This window comes from Sminthopsis crassicaudata, chromosome 2, assembly GCF_048593235.1.
Source record: "Sminthopsis crassicaudata isolate SCR6 chromosome 2, ASM4859323v1, whole genome shotgun sequence".
Taxonomy (NCBI): Eukaryota; Metazoa; Chordata; class Mammalia; order Dasyuromorphia; family Dasyuridae; genus Sminthopsis; species Sminthopsis crassicaudata.
The window spans coordinates 104067223-104079270 of NC_133618.1; the positions used below are offsets into that span (position 1 = coordinate 104067223).

The 12048-nt window shown below is 30.8% G+C and overlaps 1 protein-coding gene across 11 annotated transcripts in view; it reads right to left on the bottom strand.

Annotated features, from left to right (window-relative positions):
- CCDC88A (coiled-coil domain containing 88A) overlaps nt 1-12048 on the bottom strand; it is a 146183-nt gene that overhangs the window by 55416 nt on the left and 78719 nt on the right. For all 11 annotated transcript variants that reach the window (XM_074286961.1, XM_074286962.1, XM_074286959.1 and 8 more), the window contains exons 8-10: nt 9718-9887; nt 7685-7766; nt 5438-5596 (exon numbers count right to left, since the gene is read on the bottom strand). In XM_074286961.1, coding sequence (XP_074143062.1) covers nt 5438-5596; nt 7685-7766; nt 9718-9887 — 411 coding nt within the window. The remainder of the gene's footprint in view (nt 1-5437; nt 5597-7684; nt 7767-9717; nt 9888-12048) is intronic.

A 12048-nucleotide genomic window follows, 5' to 3' on the forward strand; every position in this document is an offset into this window, starting at 1 on the left:
ATAAAAAGTTATAATAATAATAATAATAATAATAATAATAATAAAAATAAAACTCTAATCAGGGTTCAGCATTTTTTTCCCCTCAGATCTAAGTCTATACTTAAAAACAATAAAACGTAGGTTTCAACCTGAGATCTGTGTAGTAATAATGTTATTCAGAAGTAATTATCTATCAAGATAACTTAATATTTTTCCTGTCTCAATAGTAAAACAGTGAAATAATTCGATACTTTGATGGATCAAATTAAAATCTCATCAGTATGAATACGACATCTAATTGGCTGAGATTATGGAACCTATACAATATTAGTTCAGATATAAAATGAAAAAGATTTATAAGAAACTGCCATTATTAAATCTATTTATCAGGAAATATATTTTTACATTTACTTTTCAATTCAAAGAAATATTCATTCATTTTCATCATAACTGCTTTCTTCATTATTATTGTTTTCAGATTTTCTATGTAACATCTCAAGGGAAAGTTATTTTTTTTTCCTCCAGCAATATATTTAACAATTTTTTTTACATTTGTTTTTAAAACTTCCAGATTCTCTCCCTTCTTCTCATCTCACCCTCCTTGGAAAGGCACATGTGAAGTTATGGAAAACATTTTCATAAAAGTCATGTAGGGAAAGAAAAAAGAGAGCTTAGCCTCAGCCCCCAAAAAGAAACTCAAAAGTGGAAATGATGGAACAGAAAGCTCTAAGAAAAACATGGAAAGTCCTCCATGAGTCAAGAAAAGTAAAATGTTTTATGGTACACAGTAATAGCAAAGTTGTGGGATGATCAGCTATGAATAACTTTTCTATTCTTCGTAATTCAATGGTCCAGGTTTTTCTTAGAGCATCCTGTTGTTCATTTCTTACAGAACATTAATATTCCTTCATCATCACATACCACAATTTATTCAGTCATTCCTAATTGTTGAAACCAGAGAAAATAATTGTGTATAAACATTTTATTCTTTTTCTTTTAAAAAAAAATCTCTTTGGGGATTCACACTTCACAGTGATACTGTTAGGTCAAAAGCCAGGCATGATTTTATAGCCCTTTGGGCATAGTTCCTATCCTTTGCTCATTATCAATTGGGAAATGGCTCTTATTTTTTTTTTTTTTATAAATTTGACTCGATTCCCTATACATTTGAGAAATGGAGACCTTCTCCAAAGAAACCTGCTTCAAAATTCTTTTCATAATTACTATTGCTAACTATAAATTCCCACATCCCCCCTCTATTTTATTCTCTTTTTCCATTTACCCTTTCCCTCCTCAAAAAGTATTTTGCTGCTGACCACCTCCTCCCCCAATAAGCTTACTCTTTTATCTTCCCTCCTCTTTCCTTTCCCTTTCCCCTTCCCCTCCTACCCTCTGGCAGAGTTAAGATAAATTTATGCACCCATATTGAAAGTGTATATTATTTCATCTTTGAGCCAACTTACATTTCTCCCTTTACTGCAAAAGCTTTTTCTTACCACTTTTATGGCAGGTAATTTTAACCATTCTACCTCTCCTATTTCTCCCAGTAATCTCTCTCACTCCTCAATTTTATTTTTAAAATTATTATCCCTTCATAATTCAACTTACACATATATCTCCCATGTATATATACTCCTTCTAATGGCCATAATAATGAGAAAGCTCTTATGAGCTACAAGTATTATCATCATCATCCTATATAGGAATGTAAACAGATAAGCCTTAAGTCTTGTATTATTTCTTTTTCTTGATTACCTTCTTATGCTTTTCCTGAGTCCTGTATTTGAAAATCAAATTTTCCATGCAGCTCTGGTCTTTATATCATGAATGTTTGAAAGTCCTCTATTTCACTGAATGTCCACCTTTTAATGAGCCATGTTAGAATCTCTTATATTTAATAATTAGCCTGGTACTTTCAAGTGCATACTTATTTGTACAGCCTAGTTTTAAATAATTTTCAAATGTAATATAATCACTACTAGTTAACTGTTTAATGTTTCCAAGTTAGGGTTTCCCTTTTTCAATTCCTTTTCAATGTTCCGCTACAATTAACAAGGACCCTCACCCCCATTAAAAATAAAACAGAAAATGGGAAAATGATACAAAAGTTGTTAGTGGAAGCCATTACTGGGCCAACTGCCTTTAAACTACTTTGTGTATTTTACAAAATAGACATGATAACTCAAATTTTTCTAAGAAGACGAACATTATTTTAAACACATTTCCATTTATTCAATCACTCAGTATAAAACTTATTGGAAGAAACTTAGCACCACCTGATAATACATATATACATCTACAGAGAAAGCTATGGCATTCAATAAACAAGCAATTCTACTAGTTCATATTCATATTCTCTTAAGTCTATACTCAGATCTAAACTAGCAGAGAAAACTAGATAATGGAAGTAATTACTGAAATAGGAGGATTTTATCACAATTATGCCGAATTTAAAATAAATGGTTATTTAGCTTTAAAATTCTAAATTAGTTAACTATAGTTCCCTTTCCCAAATTCACTAAACTTGACTAAATATGACACAGTAGAATATCATAAGAATGGGAAAAAAATCATAAAACACAAAAAAAAGTTTATAAGGCAGATTTGTTTTTAGTTGTAAATAATACCGTCATAAGGTATCTTATCTTATAAGGGCATCAAATTCAGGGTGCTTCCTTTAACTTGAGCAAACAGAACTAAGTAACTCAAGTTAAGTAGTGATAAACTCAAGACGAAAACCTCATGAATTGGTCAGCAGGTCATTTTCAGTATACCAATGGGAGTTGAAGTAGAAGGTGGATCAGGGCCTATGATTTCAATGATGTAAGAAACTTCCAATAAAGAAATTCCCTTCTACTCCTCTAGCTAATGTTGATCAGTAACTCAATTGCAAATGAGTTTTAGAGTTCATAGTCTTAAAAAATAGCCATGCTGTAAATGAGGGACTATATGCTACCAACAAAATTCAGCACCAAGAGATAGAAAAAAAGAAATTCCATTTAAAATAACTGTAGATAATATAAAATATTTAGGAGTCTACCTGCCAAGACAAAACCAGGAAGTATATGAGCACAATAAGTTAGAGCTAAACAATTGGAAGAATATCAAGTGCTCATGGGTAGCTGAGCTAATATTAATAAAAATGACAATTCTACCTAAATTAATCTACTTGTTCAGTGGCACACCATTCAAACTGCCAATAAATTTCTTTATAGGGCTAGAAAAAAAAATAACAAAATTCATCTGGAAGAACAAGAGGTCAAGAACTTCAAGGGAATAAATGAAAATAAATGCAAATAAATATGGCCTAGCTGTACCAGACCTAAAACTATATTATAAAGTAGTGATCATCAAAACCATTTGGCACTGAATCAGTGGAACAGATTAGGTTCATAAGATACAATAGTAATTTGTTAACCCAAAGATTCCAGTTTCTGACAAATATTTTTGGGAAAACTGGAAAATAGTATGGCAGAAACTAGACATCGACTAACACCCTATACCAAAATAAGGTTGAAATAGGTTCATGATTTAAACATAAAGCGTGATACAATAATCAAGTTGGGAGAACAAGGGATAGTTTACCTCTCAGATCTGTGGAGAAATAAGGAATTTATGGTCAAAAAATAACTACAGAACATTATGAGATACAAAATGGGTAATTTTGATTATATTAAATTAAAAAGTTTTTGTATAAACAAAATCAATGAAGCCAAGATTAAAAGGGAAGTAGGAAAATGGGGAAAAATTTTTATATCCATTCTGATAAAGGCTTCATCTCTAAAACATAGAAAACTGATTTGAATTTTTAAGAATACAAGTCATTCTCCAACTGATAAATGGTCAAAGAATATAAACAATTATCAGATGAAGACATTAAAGCCATTTTCAGTCATATAAAAAAATGCTCTAAATTACTATTCATTAAAGAAATGCAAATTAAGACAACTCTGAGGTACCACTTCACACCTTTCAAATTGGTTAAGATAACAAGAAAAGATAATGATAAATGCTGGAGGGGATGTGGGAAAACTGGAACACTAATAATACATTGTTGGTAGAATTGTGAACTGATCCAACTATTCTGGAGAGCAATTTGAAACTATGCCCAAAGGTCAAGCAAACTTTGCAAATCCTTTGACTCAGCAGTGTCTCTACTGAGCTTAAGAGATCTGGATAGAGATAGGAGTGAAAGGGGCCCATATCTGCAAAAATGTTTGTGGTAGCCCTTTTTGTAGTGGCAAGAAATTGGAAATTGAGTGGATGCTCATCAGTTGAAGAATGGCTGAATAAGTTATGGTATATTAATGTTATGGAATATTATTGTTCTATAAGAAAGTCAGCAGAATGATTTCAGAAAGACCTGGAGAGACTTACATGAACTGATGCTAAGTGAAATGAGTAGAACCAAGAGAATACTGTACACAGCAACAAGATTATGTGATGATCAATTCTAACAGACTTGGTTCTTTTTAACAATGAGATGATTCAGGACAATTCCAATAGACTTATTGTGGAGAAAATCATCTGCATCCAAAAAGAGGACTATGTGTACTGAATGTTGATCACAACAGAGTTTTTTCATCTTATTTGTTGTTTCCTTGCTTGATTTTTTTCTCTAATTTTTCCCCTTTTTGATTTGATTTTTCTTGGGGTGCATGATAAATGTATTAATATATTTAGAAGAATTGCACGTATTTAACCTATATTGGATTACAAGCTGTCTAGAGAAAGAAGGAGAAAAATATGCAACACAAGGTTTTGCAAGGATGCATACTGAAAACTTGCATATTATTTTGAAAAATAAATAGCTATTATTAAAAAAAAAAGAAATAGTCATGCTGCTTATAAATGAAGGACACACTTACTAATTTTTATTGGTCATAAAGCCCTAATACCATATGATTTAAGCTTGGTGAAAACTCAGATCAAACCAAAAAGTACTTTTTCAAGATTTAAATTAAAATACTGATTTAAATACCAGAGAAAAACAAAATTGTTTTTTTTTTTCCCCCTCACTGTAGACTTTAATGATCTGACAAAAAAATATACTTATAGGTGAAATTGTAACTAAAAATATTCTTTTGTTTTCAATCTGAAAGACATCCTTGGAAACATGACAAATGTATTTACAAGTAGCATGCAAGAATATTATAAAAGTATCAGTAGGCTATGACAGGGAACAGCAATGCTAAATGATGTCAAGAGATCATCAAAACCATCAGTGAGAGCTATGAGGTCCTATTCTACCACTATATCCTAAAATAACACTGTCACACTAACAGGTCCTGTTCTATTATCAAAGGCAGTAAATTATAATTATTAAATTATTTAACCTATTCAAAAGAATTCTAACACATTACTGCATTTATTAGGAAAATATTAAAGTTATTAGTTCAAATATCAAAGTTTTGAATGAAAAAAAAGTTATATAATTAGTTTAAGAATGATAGCATACCTCAACTCTTGCTTTATAAAATTCAATATCATGTAGCCTCTCTTTGTATCTGCTGACTTCACTTTCAAGTTTGTCAACTCTGATTGCTTTTTCTCGAAGTGCATCCAATTCATCTCGGTACACTCTGGCTGAGCGAGCATCCGAAAGCAAATTCATATTCTAATAAATACAATATGCAGTACATAAAGTTAGTATTTTTTTCATTTTGTATTTCTAGATTCACAATTAAGATAAAGTCCCTAAACAAATGAATTTTTCTTTGTAAACTATCTTTTCAAAGGAGAATAAAAGCAAAAATTAATTTTCTTATCAATATTACATTTTACAATTATGAAATCAATATGAAACTGTTTGAATAGGAAATAATAATATAAAATATCATAATAATATATAGTAATAAAAAAATTAAGAAGAAATGTGGCACAGTAGATATGGAAAATGCTTTGGAGTTAGAGACTTAAAATTCAAGTCATGCCTCTGAAATATGGTCTATATATGAGAGAGGGGTCACAGTTTTGCATTGAGAAATCCCATTCACTAATGAATCATGACATAGCTATATGTATATAGCCCTATATATGTATGTATAAGAACATGTGCATGTGTGTGTATATACATATATATATGCATAGAATATTAAGATTTGATTTTTTTCACATAAGAAACACTCAACTTTAAATTGTAAAATATTCATGAATAACTTTCATTTAGCAAGGATAGGGACTTGACCTGTAATTCCACTAATACAGATAATTGAGGAAACTTTCTTTACTAATTCAGGTCAGAATCTTTTCTGTAACTTTTAGAAACTTGCCTATAGCACTAAAGTAATAACACTCAAATCTTTCCAACTTCAAGGACAACTATATATCCATTATAGATCATATGCACACACCTTAGCATGTATGATTCATGGTATTAAAGTAGATTATGGAGTAAAAATCATGGCCACAGTATAACTAGTGACAATATGAGTCATTAATGACAATTGCTATTATTTAGAAGGCTACATTCAATAGCAAAGATTAAGTGGAGTAGAACAACTTTTCCTTGCCTTGGGTTCCTATATCATACAAATAATACATAGCACAGTTTTATAAGTTTTTATGAATTTCCCTTAAGTGCTCAATTATATAAGAAGAACAAAAGTTATACCTTAGTTGAAATAAATTAAAGTAAAAAACTTGAGACCAAAGAATAAAAAAAATAGAAAGTTAGACCATTTGTTTTGTTAAAAGGAAAATACAAAATTTAAAAGGAAATATAGTATGCTAAAGAAAAGTTTATGAGTTTTTTCAAAAAATAGTTCTGAATTAATTTAGGGACAAATAGAACTATGAGGTTTGTGAATGATTTCCAAATACCAAAACTGCTTCAGGAATAAAAAGATGCTAATAAATAAATGAATGAATAATGAATAAATAAAATTTATAAAATAAATCTAATCAGTTTGATAAAATCTAATGCCTCAAAGACATACATATCCAATATGCTTAGTAATATAACTTTAATACTATCACTTGATGGAAAAATAGTTTAGAATTTCAGAAACTTCTTGTTTTGTCAACCATAAATTATCTTATGCAAAAGGTCTTAAATCCTATTTTGATGTCTCTAAAGTCTCATAAAATACAGCAGCAGGATGAAAGTTTTGTCAGTTTTTATGAATATTTGTTTAAGTGTTAGCAAATGAATATATTATCTATTGTGTGAGGAACAACCCAGTTAAAAGTAGAGAGTTTCATGAGGAAAACCAAAAGTCAATACATACATTATTTGGTAACAATAATCCATGAATAAATAAAGTCTACTAAAGAGTAATATAAAAGACAAAAGACATACCTATTCCTTTATTTATTTTGGGGAAAACAATCAAGGTTAAATGAGTTGCTCAAGGTCACACAGCTACTAAGTGTGAGGCTGGATTTGAACTCTTGTCTTCCTGTCTCCAGGACTGGTGCTTACATTACTGCTCTATACTCTATTCTTTAAGTATCCCTATATTTTGAAAATTATATAGTCCCAAACACAGTAGAATGGCTCTATTTGTAAAGGATAACTAATGAGAAGTCAAAAAAGTAACAACCCAATTAAGTACTGAGAAGTACTGATGAAATATTTATGTAAAAAGGTAAGTACATGAAAGAGAATGTTAATAATATGAAGATTTAATAACATTAAGTATTATCAGTAGCAAGATCAAGTTTGTATTAATTGGATTTCCAACTTAAATGTCCAGGCACAAACCTCTTGTTGAAGCCTCTTTAGTTCTGTCTCCATCTGTTCAAGCTCTTGTTTACAGTCTAACAATTGTTCTGTCTTTTCCTCCCTTGAGTTGAAGGGGAAAAAAAAAAAAAAAAAAAAAAAAAAAAACCCTCTTCAATTTAACAAATATTTATTGCTGGCAGTGTTACTAGGTACAGAGGATATAAAAATAAAATAATTCTGCCCTCAAGAAGCTTAGTTTACTTAGTAGATATAAAGTATACATGAGCAATAAAATTGTAAAGAAGGGGTGGGTGGGAATCTACATTCACGAAAGTACAATATGGCAACCTCATTTATGTAATACAGTTAGCTAATTTTAGTACTGAATCAAGACATCATTTGCCGAAAATCATTGCTATAGGAATAATAGATTTCTGCATTTAAAAGTAAAATGAAGAGTCATCATATTTGAAATTCCAATTCTCCTGTCAATTTCGCTGATCCTCAAAATATAGTACAATACTTGGAGGAAGGAGAAGCTGATGTTAGTTTGTGTTTTCTAAAGAGTAACAAATTTATTTGTTCAAAATTTAAAATCTGCACTGGGTCTTTACTTGGTATGCTTAAAGATGGCAATTAACTATACACAAAGTATGATATTCAAATTCATATCAATCCACCTTGATTGTTCATGTTATATTTACTTGTAATTTACTGTTATCGTATAAAGTAAATTTATGAAATGTTAATAGTATAGCAATAGTTTATGCCTTTTCCACCAGTCATAAGACTACTCAGACTATCTGATTGTCTTAATCACTGCAACTCATTTTGTGCTAAATCTGTTTCCTTTTTTGAAAATGTCCCACAAAGAGTGGGTTACAAAAGTACAAAAGGAATTTCACAAGAAAATGGGATACTAGTGACTAAATTGTGATTAAGTAATGCACTTTTTTATCCTCAACATAAAGCTGACAAAAAAAAAAAATCACACTATATTTTTATAATTTTGATTCAAATATTGCACAAAAATCTTACCATACTCCTATGGTCAAATAAAATTTATTTTAAAATTTAATTTGAATGTGGTGCAAAATGTTAAAACTATTCATAGTCATCATTACAGTCCTAATTGCACACTTTATCTAAAGACTTGAGAGGACTCTACTAAATTATACAGGACATCCCAGTGTTCAATGTTTAGGCTATCTATTAACTGTCAGTCAAACTAATAACTGCAATCTTTTCACAATTTTCCCAGCACAGCTGTTTGTAGAATATCCTGGGCGTGTCAAATTCACAGGACACGTAATAATGCAGATATCCACAAATGAAAGCTGTAGCTTTTTGTTTTATAATTTTCTTATAGACCATGATAGAATTTTCTCTGCATGATTTTACAAAATACTTAATTCAGTCAGTTATGGACACATTAAGACAATTCCTTGACTGGACTATAAATTTAAATTCAAGTCCTTTTAATGCAAATTATAGGAGAAAAAGAAACTCAACTGTAAAATGAACAGAGCTGTAGTAGTAGAAGCCTCTTTTCTTTTGTGGTACCCCTCACAATGCAGGATGTGTTTGTGTGATCTTTATACACATATCTCCTCAGTGATTCTACTGTATAGGTTTCTACTCTGAGTATTTAATATTTTTTTGAGTATCCGGACTGAATTTTTGATTTTTCTTCATTTGTAAGTAATTATATTACTAATAATTACAATTACTCAACACTTGACAATTGTATAACACTTCAGGTTTTGCAGTGTTTTAATCAAATTATCTATTTAATCTTTACAATAAGTCAATAATATTCTTTTACAGATAAAGAAACTGAGGCTTAGAAAGGGAAAGTGGTTTGTCTACATTCTCCCAACTAGTTAATGTCAATAAGATTTAAATTCAGATCTCTCCCGACTAAAGACTTAGCACTCTTTTCATAAAAAATAAATGCCTGATTTAATAACAAATCCCACATACCCACAATGCAGGTTCAATTTTTGCAATATTAATGTCAATAATCTTTATTTCAGGCCACAGAAAAGGCCACAAAATCAATATGAACTTACAACTCCTGCCTAAGCCTTCTTATCTTTGCCTTGGCATCTGCCAGTTCTACTGATAAATGTTGTCTACTTTCTGTCCGTTTCATCCCTGGAGAACCACAAGGTGACTGTGCTGATGAGGCATGAGGTAGATAATGAATACCATCCCGTTCCTCAGAGAGTTCTATAATAGTCTAAAAAAATAAATGAAAAAACATTATTGGTTTTAGCACTTATAACATGATCAGAAAACTGAAAACAAAGCCCAAGTATACAATAGCTTTTAAGCCAAATAGAATATATTTTTTAAAAATTTAAAAATACCACCATAATTTATTTCTCCATTTATTATTTTAAAGGATTCTATTGAAAATATATAAAATTTAAGTTAAATTTAAATTTTAAATATGACACTAATGAGTTTTTGATTTTTTGTTATTCAATTATTACCCCCCAAATTAAATATGATCAAATTAACCAACTCAAGAAATACTAACCAAGACAAAGATACCAAAACTGAAAAAAGGGAAAAAATACAAACAAGATTATTTTTTAAAAAGATGTATTCAAATCACTAAGCCCTAATGATATGCATATAAAGTCCAAAATTTCAGAAATCATCACAAAGAAAAGTCATTTAAGGCAAAGTATTTTCTACAAGTTCTGCCAAAAACTCACTGTGCACATAATTTTGGACAAATTATGAACTCTGTGATTTAATCAATCTACAAGCTTTTATTAGGCTCTTAGCATATATCGTTGGTGCTTAGCAATAGTGCTAAGGGAGGAAAATACACAGAAAAGGCAAAACAGTACCTGACCTCAAAGAACTTACAATCTTTAAGGACAGATTAAATGAAACTACGTACATACAAGACATATAAAGAACTGAAGCAAAGTAATCTAATTAGGGAAGGCACTAGCCATTGTGGGTACTGAAGAAAAGAAAAGGAAAAAGTATGCAAGGCAAGATTAGAATCTTGAAGAAAGCCAAGGAAACTATAAGATGAGAAAAGAAAGCACTCCAGGCAAAAGGTACGTACAACTATTGCCAAGAAGGCAGATTCAGAGTCCTACATTATAGAAACAAGTAAAATGTAAGATGGTTAGGAAAAAAATAGCTTTAAACATCATCATCATAACTAGCAATTATATAATCCTTATAAAATTGACACATTTTATCTCATTTTATCTTCACAGTAATCTTGGGAAATAAGTGCTATTCTTGCCACTTTACAGATGAGAAAACTGGGGTTTATGAATAAGACTTGTCTAGGACCATATACCTATTTAAGTCTTTGAAGCCAAATTTCAACTTAGGCTTCTGTGACTCAAAGGCCAGCACTTTTTATCCACTATGTCACTTACCACCCAAAGAGATTTTATATTCTTCCTAGAGAATAATTTTCTTCCAAGAACCTCACAACTCCAGAACTTCTGACCCTCAAATCCAAGTCTTTTGCTCTATACTCTAGATATTAGTGACCCAAGAAATTGGGACGTATGGAGAAATGCAATATCAAGGAAGGAAGTGTTTTTAGTATCATTGTGCTAATATCATAATTTGTCCTAAACGTATGAGGGTCTAAGATCAGAATTAAATTATTTTACCACTATTTGACTGAGAGAAAATATAATTATGGTTTAAAAAAATTCTACATATAATTATTACATAATGACAACTTACTGGCCTTCTACTTCTATTTGTCTGATGATAACTACCACCTTTAACTCATAACTTGTTAATTGCTTATATTTTCCAGATTAGATTCCTTTTTTCATCACTCTTTCTCCTTCCAATCCCCCTTGCCATGCAGAATGCTGAAACAGCAGATAGGTTTTTAAAGAAAGTCAAAAAGGATAATTCCAGCTCTTGGGGTTATACTTTGGTACTTCCTGGTTTACTAATAACATTCTACTCTTGAATCTTAAGGGAACAAAACTAAGGCCAATTTTTAGTCCCTGAAGGCTTCAGAGTTATCAGGTCTTAAGGGAAGAAAAATAAGTTTACCTTCAGATTTATTCGGAGAAGAAAGAATGGAACAATTCCCAAACAAGGGAATTTGTTTCTGGTTTACCTATAGGTTGATCCTGCCAGTAGCATATGCTTGTCTCAAAGATTAAGCCATGCATGTCTAAGTATACACGGCCGGTACAGTGAAACTGCGAATGGCTCATTAAATCAGTTATGGTTCCTTTGGTCGCTCGCTCCCTCCTACTTGGATAACTGTGGTAATTCTAGAGCTAATACATGCCGACGAGCGCTGATTAATAGTGTTTATATGGTACTTAAAGATTTACAAAGTGTTTTACAAACATTCTCGTTTTATTCTCATGATAACCTTGTAAGGTAGG